The following is a 17,956-nucleotide window of genomic DNA, read 5'->3' as shown; positions in this document are numbered from 1 at the left end:
ATGTTTAAGATGAGAAAGATCAGTTTAAAGCAAATTAAGTCCCCTAGCATTAATTACAGAGTAATTTCCCTTTTTTACTATCTGCAATAAAACGTTTGCAAAATAAATAAAACTTCCATGCTTAGCAAAAGAAGTTCCTGTTTGAACAAAAAATGATAATAATGACTGCTCTTGTTGTTGGGTCAGAATATCAGATCAAAGTGCCAAGATCAGAGAATACAAAAAATATAAATATAACAGTAAATGCAGTTTGCATATAATTAGGCTTCATTTTTTAGTTTTTTTGTGCCCATCCCATAGGTGCAATATTGTTTTAAACAAGATGACTGGAAAGAACTGAATTTTTCCTATTTTTATGCCTAATTTGGTGTTAACTGACAAAGTATTTGCACAGAAAATGTCAATGTTAAAGTTTACCACGGACACACAGACACACAAACACACACACACAGACACACATACACACAACCGAACACCGGGTTAAAACATAGACTCACTTTGTTTACACAAGTGAGTCAAAAAAGTATAGATTTGTGTATATATATAATTTATGGCATAAAGGGCCATATTTCTTAGGACTTTTTTTTTTTTTTTTTCTAGATTGATGATGAAGGAGGAGGAGAATGACGATGATGACGATGATGATGCAGCTATGCAGGTCCATTTAGGTTGGGGACTACGTGACAAGGCTTTACTCCACACTTCCTGTTATGATGACATCCTGGCATCAACCAGGCCCAAGAGATACAAACACTTGCAGTGTTGGTCAGGATATTAGAGCAACACACCTAAAAACGCATCAGTGAAGTGGATGATACTTGACTGTGTGGTCCTAGACTTCCCATTTAAGCCCACAGCACACTCAACTATTGGAAGGAGCTGGCCGTGGGCTGAAAAACCCACCTCCTCTGGGATTCTAACCCATGTCCTCCCAGCCATCAGTCCGCAATGCTAACAACTTGGCTACAACGGCTGGTTAGATGTGAATAATATTAATAATGAATAAGTAAGGGTGAAATAAGAAAATCATGACAGCTTCATGATAATAAGTAAAAATTATCATAATAAAGATAACAACAACAAGAGGTGAAGCCTTCAAGGTTCATGTGTGATTCCTGCTGATCTAAAAAAAATACAAGATCAAAACCGAAATCACTGAAGCGAGGGGGTTGATGAAGGGTGTGGGGTGTGTGGGAAGGGCATACAGGGGTGGGGGAAGAATGGGGGGAGGGGGTTGGGGGAGGGGGTTTGGGAAAGGGGTGGGGGTAGAGGTCAGGTGAAGGGGTGGTGGAGATGTGATGTGTAAGGGGTGGTGTACCATTATGTTGTGTTATATATATATATATATATATATATATATATATATATATATATATATATATATATATATATATATGCCAGTTGATTCACATATTTTTTTGTTCACTGTCTGAAAGAAGTGTTTGCAGAACCGACAGTTGTGTGGTGGATATTGAACAATACCATACAACTAAATAAAACAGCCCCTGAATGTTCTGACTTACCAAAGAATAAATCAGCTTATCGTTCCACCTACACTGACATTCAGAATAATGGAAAATTAGCTGAACTAACAAAATGATGTTTGGGAACACAAAATTATTTCAATGCAGCATATCCGGCTGAATGTTTCAAAGAGTCATATAAAACTAAAAGAACGTTTAGACTACAAGTTCAACATATCAGCAATAATGAATGCAACATTAATTAAGTAATCAAATCAGTTAGTAAGTGTTATCAAATTCAACAAATCTGAAAGAGAAACTTACCTGGAACATTCTTTGACACTATGTGCAGAATCGGCCATGGTATAGCTGAACAATAAATACAGATAAATTCATTGAAAAGCATGTAATGAAAAACAAGAACAACAACATTTTATTGATTTAAGAAATATTGACATGCAATTATTTTCATGGAAAGTGTACACTAATGCTAATTATATCACAAATAAATGCACCTTTCCATATCAATGCCCGTAAATCACTGTCATACAATGTTTAATAACAAAACAATTACTTGCAAGTAAAAAATTAAAACTGAAAAAAAGGAGAAAAAAAAGGGGGAGCACTGATGCTTGGCTTCATTTTTTTTTAAAATTTCCAGACTGACTCATTTCATGCTGCATTGCGGTCTTTCTTTTGGTCTTTTTTTTCATGACTCTCAAGGTCAAATGTATGTCAGACATCTGCTCTTTGTTTTCTTGTTTTCTTTCATAAATCTTAAAGCCGTTGTGGTGTAGCAAAAATGAATCAGTCTGCACACTTCGGTGCCTAAACTGAAACTGAGTTGCTTTTCCTTTCCTTGAAACATCACAAACACTGAAACAGCCAGTTTCCACAGAACCTGTGTGGTTGACATTGTGTGTTTATGATTTGTTTGTGGGTCACTGAAACATGACAGACAGAAGACAGTGAAATCCAGGTGTCAGTCCTGTCATACCTTCCGTGTCTTTTTCCCATTTGCCTTGAAGATTCTATTCTCTCAGCACAGGAAATTTCAGAAAACAAGTTTCAACTTCAGTTTCGTTTTCTCAAGGAGACATCACTACATTCAGACAAATCTGTATATGCAACAAATGGAATGAAGGATGACTGATGATTTGCGCGATGACTTTGTTTATGTGAATCATGGACGGTCTACAAACGCCACGCCAAAAAGCTGAACCACTTCCACATCACCAGCCTCAGAAAACTTCTCGGCATAAAGTGGCAAGAGAAGATCCCTGTCACAGAGGTGCTCACTCGTGCAAACTTGCCCAGCATCTACACCATCTTGATGCAGGCCCAGCTGCGCTGGGCAGGCCATGTAGTTTGCATGCCAGACCACCAGCTCCCCAAGAAACTGCTGTATGGCGAACTCCAACATGGCAAGCGCTCCCATGGAGGCCAAAAGAAGCACTTCAAAGACACTCTGAAAGCTTCTCTGAAGGCCTTCAACATCAGCCACAACACATGGGAGCTGAATGCAATGGACAGACCAAAGTGGCGTTCAGCTGTCCACAAAGGAGCCAAATCCTGTGAGGCCAACAGAATCGCTGCAACAGAGCAACGCAGACAGGCCAGGAAAAGCAGTGCCAGCAAGTCCCTGACAGCCGCCACCATCCCCTGTCCACACTGCATCAGAACCTTCCAGGCGCGGATTGGCCTGACCAGTCATCTGCGCACCCACAGAGCCCAACCCACCCACCCCCAGGATGACTAGATGGTCCTTGTCGATCCCGACGGACGAACCACACATATGCAACACCACATCTGCTGGGGAGATGCCTGACAGCAGCATAACCCAGCACACTTGTCACGTCTTGAGTGTGTGTGTGTGTGTGTGTGTGTGTGTGTGTGTGTAACTAACAGAGTGGATTTTTTTTACATAATTTTGCCACTGGACAACAGTTTTGTTGCCAAGGGTTCTTTTTCAGTTTGCAAAGAGCTTGCTGCATATGGGATATCAGTTTATCTAAATTTAATTTTCAAGTCAAATTTCGGAGACAGAGGGAGAGAACCCACACCCTTATGGACACTGCACTGGAAAAAAGCATCTTTGCCATTCTGCTGCCACTTTGCTCAAAAACAAGACCATTCCAAAGTACTTTCACACACATCAAATATCACAATATTCAAACTAGTCAGTACTAATGTTCCAGATATGAATGATACAAGGTTGTTTTTTTTTCTAACAATGGAGATATAGAAGAAAAAAACAGAAAACAAAAAGAGCAAAAAAAAACCCCAAACATACAGAACTGTGGCCAGGTCGTATTGCAAACTGTTAGACCTATGTTTATGACTTTTTATTTGTTTGGTTCTCTGTTGGTTTTAGCCAAATGCTCAGCTAATATATTAAAAACTGACATAAACTTACAGTTGGGCCAACAGCAAAGCGAGACACTGTTTTATCAATGTTTTTTCCACTGCAATGGAAATTCACTCACAGGTTAGTCTTTCGTGCAGCACTATGACTCACAGACTAAGAGACAAGACTGCACTGATTCTTAGTGCTGCAGCCTTGAGGGATAGTTGGCCTTTGGGGACCATCCCAATGCCAACTTTACTAAAGCCCTCTTGGCTGAGAGAAAGTGGGTATGTAACTTGGGCAAGATGCTCTCCACTCTAATCACGTTCTGACCCAGTCAAGACAACAATTGCTTCCTGTGATATTTTGATGGTCTGACTATTATGCATTATGTCTGTTGCTTTGCAGCGCACTTGATTTTATCATGACCTCAGATGCACCCTCCCTTCCCCCACTCCCCCTCTTCTAAACATCATGGAACATTTTAAAATCCAAACACCACACACATCAATGCATACTAATGAGTATTCAGAACCAAAAGCTTCACACAAGAAGAAATGGGAGGGGTAGGGGGTGGTGATACCTACCATAGTTACCGAATCCTTCAGGAGCAGTGGACACAGCTGGTACACTGCTCGCCACTGATGGGTCTCGGGGACCACCAAAGCTGTGCGTGTGTGTCTGCACAAAACTGTGGTGTCCACTTGGAAAGCTGGGCATGGAGGGAGGTGGAGCAGAAGGAGAGAGAGGGGTCTCGGATGGTGGGTTGTTGCTCATGCTGCTGGGTTCTTCCGAAACTTGGGTGGATAAGGCAGGTTCTCTCCCCTTCACATCCACATCGTATATGGACGGCCCCATTCCATGGCCAAACCCACCAGCAATATTCGGCTCTCTCTGGCCAAATCCACCAGCAATATTCGGCTCTCTCTGGCCAAATCCACCAGCAATATTCGGCTCTCTCTGTGGCTGTGGCTAATTTGAGAAAAATAAAAGTTTTTTTCATGAATTAAAATGGGGGAAAACATAGAATTCCTGAAGAGAGATATGACTGATAGACAACCAAATACCATGGTAGTCTAGCAAACTGGCATACAAATACACAGTGTCAGTGTGTGTTTGTGTGTATGATTTTTTTTTTTTTTTTCAAAGTTGCTGCTGAGGCATTGAATCTGTACCACAATGCCAAAACTACAATTTCTCAATAAACTGTGGAACTGAGAAAAAAAATTGAGAGATAGAGACAGAGGCATAAGGGGACATGAATACACCTTTTTTTTTCAGATTTGCACATTACTGAAGGAGGCAGTTATGTCTCCCACACTGTTGAACATATTCCTGGAATGCATCATGAGTGATGTACTTGAAGATCATGTCAGCACAGCAAAAACAACTATCACAAACCTCCGCAGATGATACAATAATAATAATGGCACTTATATTGCGCTGAATCTTGTGCATAGACAAATCTAAGCGCTTTTGCACCAGTCATTCTCACGCACGCATAACTCTAAAACTGGAGAAACTAAAGACAAGGTAGAGGCAGGGAAGGGGGCTATTTTGGGAAGAGGTGGGTTTTAAGGCCAGACTTGAAAGAGCTGAGAGTGGAGACTTGACGAAGTGAAAGAGGAAGTTCATTCCAATTGCAAGGTCCAGAGACAGAGACAGAACGGCGGCCAACAGTCGAGAGTTTGAATCTGGGTATGCGTAAGTGGAGTGGATCTGAAGCTGATCCGATATGCTTTGCCTGGCAGGCAATGAACAAGAACCTGCAAAGCATGACAACAAAACCAAACCCATATGAATTTAGACACTGTTGGAGGCAAAAGTCTCCATATGATTATTATCAAAATCATGGAACAGATTTCAGTGCCAACCGGTTTTACCTTACATGTATATTCTAACTCTTACATATCAATAAATTTCACACACAAATTAATGTCAAGGGGGTATGAAATCAGACAGACAGACAGAGGCACAGAGAGAGAGTGTGAATGGGGCAGGTAATGAGAGCTGTAGAGAGCAAGAGAAAGAGAAGGAAAGAGAGTGAGCAGAAGATGGACAGACAGACAGACAGACAGGCAGATTAACTGAGACATGGACTAAGTGTTCAGATATGAGCCCTCATTTTAATTATAAAAAATATATTTCACTGTACTGATTAAACATAAACAAAAAATCAATAAACTTCAATAAATAAAGTTTTGGACAGGTGAACCACAAATGCATCATTTCCAAAGCAACTCAAAATGAAGCCTGCGTGGGCTGGAATGACTATTTCTTGTAAAAAATTACCAGAAAAGTTTCCACCCAAGATCCAAGGGCTGCTCATTGATTAAAGAGCATGCCTAAGTACTGAAACATAATAAAATGAAGAGGACAAAAATCTCTTTATATTAATCGGCAAAATGCCAATACAGAAATCTGCATGATACAGACATACTCCCCATCCATGATAAAATTTGGACCGAAAAGATCAACTCACCTGGGGACGAGGGTCCAACCTATCCCCAATATCGATTCCTCTCAGCGACATGGCACGGGTAAAAGTCCGCTCCAGATCAGCCATCACTGACCCTCCCTGGGTGGCTGAACACAGTCATCAGCACTTTCACTTTCAGTTTCTCAAGGAAACGTCACTGTGTTCACACAAATCTATCACTGCTACACCACACCTGCAAGGCAGATGCCTGACAGCAGCTTAACCTGACGCACTAGTCAGGCCTTGATTGCATGCATATCATTTGTGGGCCTATCAGAGTGGATTTCTTCCACAGAGTTTTGCCAGAGGATAACACTTTTGTTGCAATGTTGTTGTTTTTTTATGGTGCGCTAAGTGCTTGTTACACTCCGGAACTTGGTTTGTCATCTCATCCAAGTGACAAGACACTCCAGTCAAACTGGGGAGACCATGATTTGAACCCAGACCCTCACAGACACTGGACTGGCAGACAAACATCATAACCATTCTGCCGGTGCCACCTTCCTTCATAATCATCAGCATTCTTGACTAAACTGGGAGTGCGTGAACTGTCTGTGCATGTGTGAGTGTAAAATACATCTATTAAAAATACAGTTTTTATTATTATATCTGTAGAAGTTTTCATTGATACTTTCTGTGTCACAGTAATTTAAATGTTATATATGACAAAGAGTACACCACCTCTCTCTGTCCCTTTTAAAAGAACTAAACAAGTAAGACAGTAAATCAGTCAATTGGAAGTCGGTGTGTGTGTGTGTGTGTGTGTGTGTGTGTGTGTGTGTGTGTGTGTGTGTGTGTGTGTGTGTGTGTGTGTGTGTGTGTGTGTGTGTGTGTGTGTGTGTGTGTGTGTGTGTGTGTGTGTCTGTCTGTCTGTCTGTCTGTCTGTCTGTCTCTGTGTGTGTATACACATGCATTGGAATTTTGTGTGAGTGTGTAATCTGTGCGTGCACACGTGTGTGTATGTGTGTGTGCACGTACATGTTGCATTTGACTCCTATCACTCAAAGGAATTGTGTGTTAGTGCATTTATTATAATGCTACAGTGTGTGTGTGTGTGTGTGTGTGTGTGTGTGTGTGCGCGCGCGCGCATGCATACATCATTACATGTGTTTGTGTGTGTGTGCACGCATATGTTGCATTTGACTACCAACACTCAAAGGAATTGTGTGTGAGTGCACAGTTTATATAATGTAACAGAGTCTCTGTGGAATTCCATTAACCCTTTCACCGCCAAGCTTGCATTTATGCACAGGTGTGGTGCAGGACCCATGTCACTGAAAGATGACCATTCATTGGTCTGTTAACCATAAACTTACTGCTCCTAATGTTCAGTGGTAGGACAGGCCATATCTTCTATACATCACAGGGGGAATCCCCAGCTATTCTTAGCCACTTTTCTGTGTTTATAGCACAAGGGAATTTTGCACTCTAAATTGACTAGCGATGAAAGGGTTCATTTACCTTGCTTCTATGGATTTATGAATATTGTTAGTGTCTGTTAAAAATTTGATCAAGGGCATTTTTCTGTTTAAGTAGTTGACAGGTACATTTGTCTCTCTTATTTCTTAAGTATCTATAAACCATATATTTTTGTGTTGTCAAAAGGCTTTCAACCATTACTTTTATAATAAAACACCTAAAAGAAATTCATAAAGAAAAAAACAAAAAACAAAAAACCAAGCAACATTCTAGAACAAATAATTTCTCTAAACATGTTTTCTTTGAAATGCCCTTTCAACTAAACTTTGATGAATATTACATCCCTATCAATATTCTCCCATTAAAAAAAAAAAGAAAAAAAAAAGAGAGAAAAAAAAACACATAAACCTCTGAAGAGATTTTTTTTTCCTATGAATCATCTATTGTAAGAATTGTCCAAATTTTCTTCTTTATTTGATTTGGATAGAAAACCAGCACTTCTATTTAGTTCTACATGCTCCAGTTGCACTCCATATCAAGAGAGTAATTGAAATTCTCTTTTACTGGAATAAATCATTCAATGTTTTCAGGATTGTAGATTTTTACTTGAATATCATTTAATTACTTTACTTTACTTTAATATCATCAATTTTACCAGTAAATTCTAATTTCCTGATGTCTGCGATCGCCCAAAGGAAATATTGCTTCTACTGGCTGAGTCTGTGCACGTGTATGTGTGTGCTTATGTGTGCACATGCTTGTTTGAATACATTATATTTATGTATGTCTTATTTTTACTATAAGTCCCACAAACTTCCTGTCTGGGAAATACCAGTGTCAATCTGCAGTATCATTATTCTCGTTAATACGCTATTTGCTTGCCTTTAAAATCTTCCCATGAAAAAAATATTATTCCACTGTTTTCTCTTTTCCTAACCAAGCCAGGTACCCATTCACATTCACACCTGGGTGGAGTGAGGAAAATCAGAGAAAAGCGCCTTCCCTAAGGACACAACAACACACCAGGCACAAACGTGGGTTCAAACCCTGACCACTTGGTTCAGCAAGTCTTTACAGCCTTACCCATTCTGCCACGGCACGGCAGAGAAAAATACAATATGATGTAATGTGATACAGTAAATACAAAACGATAATTACAAATATGAATATGATAATATGTTTCCATATGTGGAATGCATTTCTTGGTCACCTCATTATATATTCAATACAGTAAGCCTATTGCAAAATGGTCTGTCCACACAAGGTAAATGCAAAGTGATACTGGGTGGTGCAAAGCACACAACTGTCAAAAGTTTGTGTGTGGTTTATCTGTCAGGTTGGAAAGGGGCTTTCTCTCTTGTGGACCAAGAGAAATGACTTACTTTCAGTTTCATGCACAAACAATGTATAATGCATTTAGTTTCTATATTGCTGAAAAAAACCCACACCAGTATAATGCTATATAATGATAATATCATCAAAAAATGTTTGGTGGAAGGGAGGAAAAAATAAGAATAATCCAGATCATACCTGTATATCTGTTGATAAGTTCCACAATGTCCTGCCTCTCAATGGACCCAAAGATCTTCAGGAGAAGGTCCACCTTGTCTGGAGCAATGGCATTATGTTGCACCATGAGGGTAAAAAGCTCCGTGCCAGTTGACACTTTTTGTGAACGAGGGACTTTTCCGTACATATAGGAAGCCTTCCTCACATCTTCTTCTGGCAGTTCTTCGGCAATTTGAAAAAGCAGAACATAGAAAGGGTTCACTTTCGAGCCCAAGGCCCGTCTCTGTAACATCACCTCCGTCTCTTCGAAACCAATTTTTTCCAGCACATCGATTCTCTGGACATACTGAAGAAGGTCTGCCAAAAGGAAGAAGTCTACATCTGACACCTGGCCAGCACTCTCCAAGAGGCTGATCAGTTCGTGTGCAGTATCAGTGCGTTTTAGTTTACTGCCTACCACCAAACCTTGACACAGAAACTTCATGCCATCTACATCGTCATCATAAAGGCTGTTGTCGATCTCCATAGCAGCTGAACGGAAACCTAGCCGATGCTGAGCAACAGCATCTGTTTGAATTCTGCTGCCTGCCATAATCAATCTGGAACAAAAACCATGCATTTTTTTCAACATCACAGTTTGTTGGTTTTTGTTGGGTTTTTTTCAGTTCAATAAATCATTTTTTACATCTATTTTCTATGCTTCAAGCATTAAAATTTCTTTTATGAGGCAAGTGGAATAAGCAAAGACACACTTAGTTTACATCCAGCTCTGAGGGCAAAGAAAAAAAGAAGAAAGAAATTAGCAAAATAACACTGGAACAGACAGGGTTAACACATCTGACAAAGCATCTCTTAGGTCACCTTTCTCGCCCTCTACTTCTACTTTTATATCCCCAAGCTTTTGCTCTAATCAGCCCCATGCATGATCTTTCTTCTCCATGAAAAACAGTCATTGTTTATTACTAGTTGAAGAATAATGAAAATACTACATTCATGCATAGAATATGCAACAAACAAAACTGACCTCCCAAAACTTCCAAAAGACCCCTCCCCGGCACAGGTCTGAAACACCAAAAAGGCGTTGGTACAAAGATACAGCCAGACCCTCAGAGCAAAACAACAAAAGCAAGTAAGTGAAATGGTCAACTGTTCCCCCAACATGGTCCACACAGCATATTCTGAATCAGAGGGCATTGGGGTGAAAGGCTCAAATCTTGCCTCCTCTCTGACTGATATATGATGATGATTACGCAATGGATAACAAGATGCTTGTTTTGAACACAGCTGATCAAACAGATATGTATGATTTTTGTTATATATGTTGTCCAGTGTTTCATTTCATTTGCTTTTTGTTTTCCAGTTGATAGAAACTGCATTGCTTCTTTAAATACCAGAGGACTGAAAAATAAGTTTAAAATAATTTCACTATTTAACACCTTTAAAAGTAATTTTTTTTAAAAAGGAAGAAAAAAAAAAGACATCATATGCTTGCATGAAACTCAGTAAGTGACAAAATGGGAAAACGAGTTGGGGGGTTGGGGGGATATTCTACAATGCAGGGACTAACAGATACAATGGGGAAGTGATACTGATATCCAAACATTCTAAGGCTAAAGTAACATTTAGAACAAGTAGAAGAAAGAATGTTAATAGTTTCTGCAATGCATGAAATTTATCATTTTAAACTGCTAAATGTATATATACATGCGCCCCAAACAATCATACTGAAAAAAAAAATTTAAATAGATTAAATTTGATGATTAGTCATATATAATAATGGGAGATTTTAACTGTGTCATGTCTGATGAATGAGACATTGTCTCAGGACTGCTACATCACACACACACACAAAACACACACACACACACACAATCTCTCTCTTTATCTCTCTCTCTCTCTCTCTCTCTCTCTGTGTCTGTCTCTTTCTCTGTCTCTCTCACACACACAATGACATGCATACATTACGTGCATCTCAAAGACACATAAATCATTACAGAGCAGTCTTACATGGGCATACACACACACACACACACACACACACACATGCGCGCGCGTGCGCGCACACACACACACACACACACACACAAACATGTAATGTATACATACAGTGATACAAACATATTGCATAACTTACACACAAAGCAAAATAGACATGTATAACACAAGATAGCAGGTGTAACAGTAATACATTTGACTCATAAGGCACTTGCATACACTTGTGCAACTGCTATCACATCCAGGTTTCACAATTCACAGGTACCAACTCCTACACAGACACACACATTCACACATGGAACACACACACACACACACACACACACACACACACACACACACATATATATATATATATATATATATATATATATATGTATATCATGAATATAGTTCTATATGGATAGATGAATAGATAGATAGATAGATGGACAGAAAGATGTAGAAAGATAGATAGATAGATAATGAGACAGATAGGTAATGCATACATACGTCACATATACAGAACATGTTTCACTCACCTGTTCTCAAACAAATTTCTCTGGATTTTGTCTGAAGCTAGCATAAGAATGTGTTTATTACTGTGGATTAGTAAGCACACACTAATGGTGGGTTGCACACGAAACCGAAAGTGAAACTTTCTTTCTTTGCTCCGGTACAGCAGTAGTGAAATATAACTCGGCACATTTGTGCAATAAGTTTCGGTAAGCATATGTTTTGACGTAAAGTCCAGCTATCATCCTGTTTTGATATGAAGTTGTAAACTCTTCCTGGTCGATGACTTCAGTGTTTTCGCTCACGCGGAATGACAAGGCTGCATGGGGAAACACACTTTTGAGAAAGACTATCCCACATATAGAAACCAACGTAAAATTTCGTCTTGATGAGAGCTACCGACATATATTTTCTTGAGGCTCATTCGATCCCCATCTACGTGGTGGAATCTTTCACAGGCACCATGATGGTATCATCACGAATTTATGAAAAAAAAACTTTTATGAACCAAGTCTTGGCTAAGGGCCACCCACTTATCATTTCCAGTCAGATCAGCAGACTCCACCGCTGATAGGCACGATTGTCAGAACCTCGTCAAAGCCAAATTCAGTTCAGTTACTCAAGGAGGCATCACTGTGTTAAATGGACAAATCCATACATGCACAAAACCAGGCCTTGGGGAAAGTGGTTCCAAGGGAATTTCCCATTACGGGACGTGACTGCGATGACTTTAGCAGAGTGACGTTCCTTTGTTACGCGTGATATCAATAAATTATTTAGCAACCTAAATGCCTGGAGCTATATCCACGGTATATTTCGTGAAATTTGCAACGCAGCCATGAAGTATAACATAAATAACAATGATCTGACATTTGTCGTCCACTCTGAGTATGTAAATTATGGAGAAATTGCTTGAAAAACAACCGTCATAACCCACAGTACTAAAAATAGATGGATAGCTCATTGGCCAGGAAAGCCGTGCCAACTGGACGCCGTATTGTTACTCGTATCCGGCCGTCATATATTCAGGTCAGGTCTGTACCTGCCACAGGTACCATGTAACCCTGTGCTACCTGTCACATGTGGGCAGATGGAGCTCGATAGCCTGGGAAGGCAGTCCATCTAAGACAAGGAAAAGTCTGAAGTAAAACCCATGAAGTGCTAAGGAATGCAGGACAGTCTCGACATGCATTGACCCTGGGTCAATGGCCATGTCCCGACTTTCAGTAGCCGCGCCCCCGTGCCTCCGAGGAAGGTTTTTGAGCCAGAGGCTAGGACAAGGACAGTCTGATATAAAACCTACGACCTGAGGACCTCACTGTCACCGTCCCAGCTTGCTAGGCTATGGCAGATGAACCACGGGTGTAAAGGGTGGGGCCAGTACTGCGCACACTGCACTCAACCTAAAAATTCCATTGCGCAGGCTTGAAGGGCACGTCCACGTCCGCGCCACCAACTATTCCAAGCCCTGTAGCGATGGGAAAGGGGCGAAAACGGCAGGTGGAAGATGTCACTGGAAGCCGCAGTTCCAATCCTGCATGCAGGCGGTTCAGGATATTGGTCGCCTGATTGTTGACCCGGAGGTGACAGCATCACTCGGCAGCACCCTGAACGACCAAGCAGCCTTTTCTAGGGACAGCACTGCTTGCTCCACACGGAGAGGGGCCTAGAAAAGGTGGTCCAAACAAATGCTCATCTCCATAACCCCCAGTTGGCTAACCGCGGTCAACGGGCATCTCCAAACGCGGTCGAACAACAATAGAGAAGAAAAGGCCGGCACCTGCCTCACAATTAGGTGCAAAAGGACTAAAGGTAGCATGCTGGAACATCCGAACCATGCGTGACTCTGCAGACAGCAACCACCCAGAAAGGCGTTCCGCTCTAGTCGCACACGAACTTCAGAGACTGAACATTGACATTGCTGCCGTCAGCGAAGTCCGCTTTGCAGGGGAAGGCAGCCTCCAGGAACACGGCGCTGGGTACACCCTCTACTGGTCAGGCAAGCCAGAGACCGAGAGACGCCTTTATGGCGTAGGCTTTATGGTCAGGAGCACCATTGCCTCCAAGCTTGAAAACCTGCCAACAGGACACTCAGACCGAATTATGTCCATGCGCCTCCCACTACGGAACAAACAGCATGCCACTCTGTTCAGCGTGTACGCTCCAACCCTCCAAGCGGACCCCACAGAAAAGGTCAAGTTTTACACTGATCTGCGCAACCTCGTTCAGAACACCCCTGCTGACGACAAGGTCATCATCCTTGGCGACTTCAATGCCAGAGTTGGCCAAGATTCAGAAGCCTGGAAAGGAGTCCTTGGCAAGCATGGCGTTGGTGATTGCAACGACAATGGGCGCCTTCTTCTCGAGTTCTGTGCAGAGCAGCAGTTTACCATCACCAACACCATTTTCCAGCAGAAGGACAGCCTGAAGACAACGTGGATGCATCCTCGGTCCAAACATTGGCACCTCATTGATTACATCCTGATGCGCCAGAGAGACGTACGAGACATCCTACACACCCGAGTGATGCCCAGCGCGGAGTGTCATACTGACCACCGCCTCGTCCGCAGCAAGCTCAGGCTCCACTTCAAGCCCAAACCAAAGAAAGGAGGAGCTCCTAGGAAGAAATTCCAGGTCGGCAACTTTCAGTCAGCTGAAGTGAAAGCTGAATTCCAGGCGAAGCTTCAGGACAGACTTGAAGACCCCAGTTGCCCCACAGACCCCTCTCCAGAATCACTATGGGCACAGCTGAAATCAGCCATCCTGCAGTCCTCTGAAGAAGTCCTAGGGTTCTCGTCGAAAAAGAACAAGGACTGGTTTGACGAAAACAACCAGGAGATCCAAGAATTGCTGGCGAAGAAGAGATCAGCCCACCAGGCTCACCTTGCACAACTGTCTTGTCCGGTGAAGAAAGCAACCTTCCGGCTCATATGCAGCAACCTCCAGTGCAAGCTTCGTGAGATTCAAAATGGGTGGTGGACCAACCTGGCAGAGAGGGCTCAGCTTTGTGCAGACACTGGTGACTACCGGGGCTTATACGAAGCCTTGAAGGCGGTGTACGGTCCCTCATACCAGGTCCAGAGTCCTTTGCGCAGCGCAGACGGCCAGGCGCTCTTCACAGACAAGATGTCGATCCTGAACAGGTGGTCGGAACACTTCCAGGCCCTCTTCAGCGCCAACCGCACGGTTCAAGACTCGGCAATTCTCCGCATCCCACAACAGCCAGTGAAATTACAATTGGACGAGCTACCAACCCTAGAAGAGACTGTCAAGGCCATTGAACAGCTGAAATGTGGCAAGGCAGCAGGGGTTGACGGAATTCCGCCGGAGGCGTGGAAGAATGGAGGCCCAGCACTACACTCCAAACTCCACAACCTCTTTGTCTGCTGCTGGGAGCAAGGCAAACTACCACAGGACCTCCGTGACGCAGTCATCATCACCCTGTATAAAAACAAGGGAGAAAAGTCGGACTGCTCCAACTACAGGGGGATAACTCTGCTCTCCATCGCAGGCAAGATCCTCGCCAGAGTCCTCCTAAATCGGCTGGTGCCTACTATCGCCGAAGAACATCTCCCAGAGAGTCAGTGTGGCTTTAGAGCCAACAGAGGCACCACTGACATGGTCTTCGTTCTCAGACAGCTACAAGAAAAATGTCGGGAACAGAACAAAGGACTGTATGCGACATTCGTCGATCTCACGAAAGCTTTCGACACCGTGAGCAGAAAAGGTCTGTGGGAGATCATGAAACGTCTAGGATGCCCCCCAAAATTCCTCAGCATGGTCATCCAACTACATGAGGAACAGCGTGGACAGGTCAGACACAGCAACGACCTTTCGGAGCCCTTCCCAATTGGAAATGGAGTGAAACAAGGTTGTGTCCTCGCGCCGACCCTCTTCACGATCTTCTTCAGCATGATGCTCCAACAGGCCACTGAAGATCTTGGCGACGACGACGGTATCTTCATCAGATACCGCACTGATGGCAGCCTATTCAACCTGAGGCAGCTACAGGCCCACACCAAGACACTGGAGCAACTCATCAGAGAGCTTCTGTTTGCCGACGATGCTGCCCTCGTCGCCCATACAGAAGCGGCCCTGCAGCGTATAACGTCCTGCTTCGCAGAGGCTGCGCAGCTCTTCGGCCTAGAAGTCAGTCTGAAAAAGACGGAAGTTCTCCACCAGCCTGCCCCACGGGAAGAATTCCACGCTCCTCACATCAACATCGGTGAGACAGAGCTGAAGTCGGTCCACCAGTTCAGCTACCTAGGCTGCACCATCTCGTCTGACGCCAAGATCGACAAGGAGATCGACAACAGACTTGCAAAGGCAAACAGCGCATTCGGCAGGCTGTACAAGAGAGTGTGGAACAACAAACACCTGAAGAAAGACACAAAGATCAGCGTGTACAGAGCTGTTGTACTGCCCACCCTGTTGTATGGCTCCGAAACCTGGGTCACCTACCGGCACCACATACGACTGCTTGATCACTTCCACCAGCGCTGCCTTCACACCATCCTCAGCATCCACTGGAGTGACTACATCACAAATGTCGAGGTCCTGGAGCAGGCAAAGACTATCAGCATCGAGGCAGTGCTGCTAAAGACCCAGCTACGTTGGGCAGGGCACGTGTCCAGGATGGAAGACCACCGCCTGCCCAAGATCGCGCTGTATGGCGAACTGTCCACTGGCCACCGTGACAGAGGAGCACCCAAGAAGAGATACAAAGACTCCTTGAAGAAAGCTCTCGGTGCCTGTCACATTGACCATCGCCAGTGGTCCGCAGTAGCCGCTGATCGAGAGACCTGGCGACGCACCATCCACCAAGCTGTCTCCTCCTTCGAAAACAACCACAGGGCCAGCCTTGAGGACAAACGCAGGAGGAAGAACCACGACGCTGCAGCCACGAACCCAGACCAGACTTTCCCTTGCAACCGCTGCGGCCGACTCTGCTTTTCCCGCATTGGCCTTGTCAGCCATGAGCGTGCCTGCATCAGACGTGGACAACGCCCTTCCTAGATCTTCGTCAGCGAAGCCAGGCCATGATGATCCGGCCGTCAGTCCGTTGAGAAGTCGTCTGCTAACTGGTGGTAGTTTCTGAACTGTAGCCGTGTATCTTCGATGAAATCGTGTTATGTTTTCCCCTACCACATGCAAAATGGTGTGTCTTTATTGATATCTGCCAATGGTTTATTTACCAAAGTTATCACAGCTGATGAAAACAGTGCAGTGACACGTAGCGCAAACTTGCTGTGGAGGCACACACAGGAACGTATGCATAACTAACTAGCTTAACTTAGCTAACTTGCGAGCAAGTGAAAGCTTGCCTTGAAGCCAGCTGAGCACTCCGGGCTACATATATGACTAAAGTTACCGCTTTGCGCTGTACCGACATGAATAGCAAAATGGCTGATTGAACACTTCCACTGGCTTCAGTTGGCAGAGGGGCTCAAAGAAGGCATGCGCTATCCACGTATTTTTAGAACAATGGTTGTTACCCCATACTAACCTGATAACGACATACACGCTTTCCGGTACAGCCGCAAAAATTGCAATTGGAGGAAAACGTGTGATGTCGTTATCAGGTTAGGAAGGGGTTATGACGGTGGCTTTTCAATTTACGCCACAATTTACCTATTCAGAGTGGATGACAAAGGTCAAATGATTGTTATTTATGTTATATTTCACTGATGCCTGCATTGGAGGTGTCAGTGTTCTAGACTGACTCTACTTGGCAGCCGCAGGGTCCCCAGTCTCTCCTCAGTGATAGAGTTTATCTTTCAGAGATGGCAACAGCTTTGTTGCCAGGTGCTGCCCGTCTTCAGTCTCACTGCGCATGGTTTTCTGCTGTGGCTGCAGACAAAATTACCAAATTCCAGCAATAGACGCGGTACCACTGACTGAGTGCCTTGTAAAACTGAACATAGATCTGTTGCTACAGGCGGTAGTAGGATTTGCGAATGAGGCCAACAATCCTAGCTGTTGGCCTTGGCTGTAGATTGTACGAAAGGCGACTGCCGATCAGCACTCCAAGCTCCCCCTCGAACACACTTTCCGCCAGAGTCAGAGCTGTGACTCACTTCCATCATTGTGCCAGGCTCTCATGACACATCTTGCTTCAGAACTTTTCCGATCCATCTTGAGAATGCAGCACTTCAGTCAGGATGGGATGTGAGCAGCCATTTGTCCGTCCTCACTGAAGTGTCATGTTTATATGTTCACATTCAAACTGACATACACTCAACTCATGTA

The 17,956-nt window shown here is 43.4% G+C and overlaps 1 protein-coding gene across 2 annotated transcripts in view; it reads right to left on the bottom strand.

Moving 5' to 3' along the window:
* LOC143296434 (uncharacterized) overlaps positions 1–12,406 on the bottom strand; it is a 32,431-nt gene extending 20,025 nt beyond the window's left edge. Inside the window, exons 1-6 of one of the 2 annotated variants that reach the window (XM_076608485.1) lie at positions 11,734–12,406; positions 10,242–10,279; positions 9,239–9,816; positions 6,293–6,396; positions 4,398–4,782; positions 1,788–1,832 (exon numbers count right to left, since the gene is read on the bottom strand). In XM_076608485.1, the coding sequence (XP_076464600.1) occupies positions 1,788–1,832; positions 4,398–4,782; positions 6,293–6,396; positions 9,239–9,809 (1,105 nt within the window). In that variant the 5' untranslated portion in view covers positions 9,810–9,816; positions 10,242–10,279; positions 11,734–12,406. The remainder of the gene's footprint in view (positions 1–1,787; positions 1,833–4,397; positions 4,783–6,292; positions 6,397–9,238; positions 9,817–10,241; positions 10,280–11,733) is intronic. The other variant, XM_076608404.1, reaches the window with a different exon arrangement.
* Between the last annotated feature and the right edge of the window lie 5,550 nt (positions 12,407–17,956).

This window comes from Babylonia areolata, chromosome 1 (genome assembly GCF_041734735.1).
Source record: "Babylonia areolata isolate BAREFJ2019XMU chromosome 1, ASM4173473v1, whole genome shotgun sequence".
NCBI lineage: Eukaryota > Metazoa > Mollusca > Gastropoda > Neogastropoda > Buccinidae > Babylonia > Babylonia areolata.
Note: the sequence above shows the minus strand (reverse complement) of the source record. Positions and strands in the feature narration are given on the sequence as shown.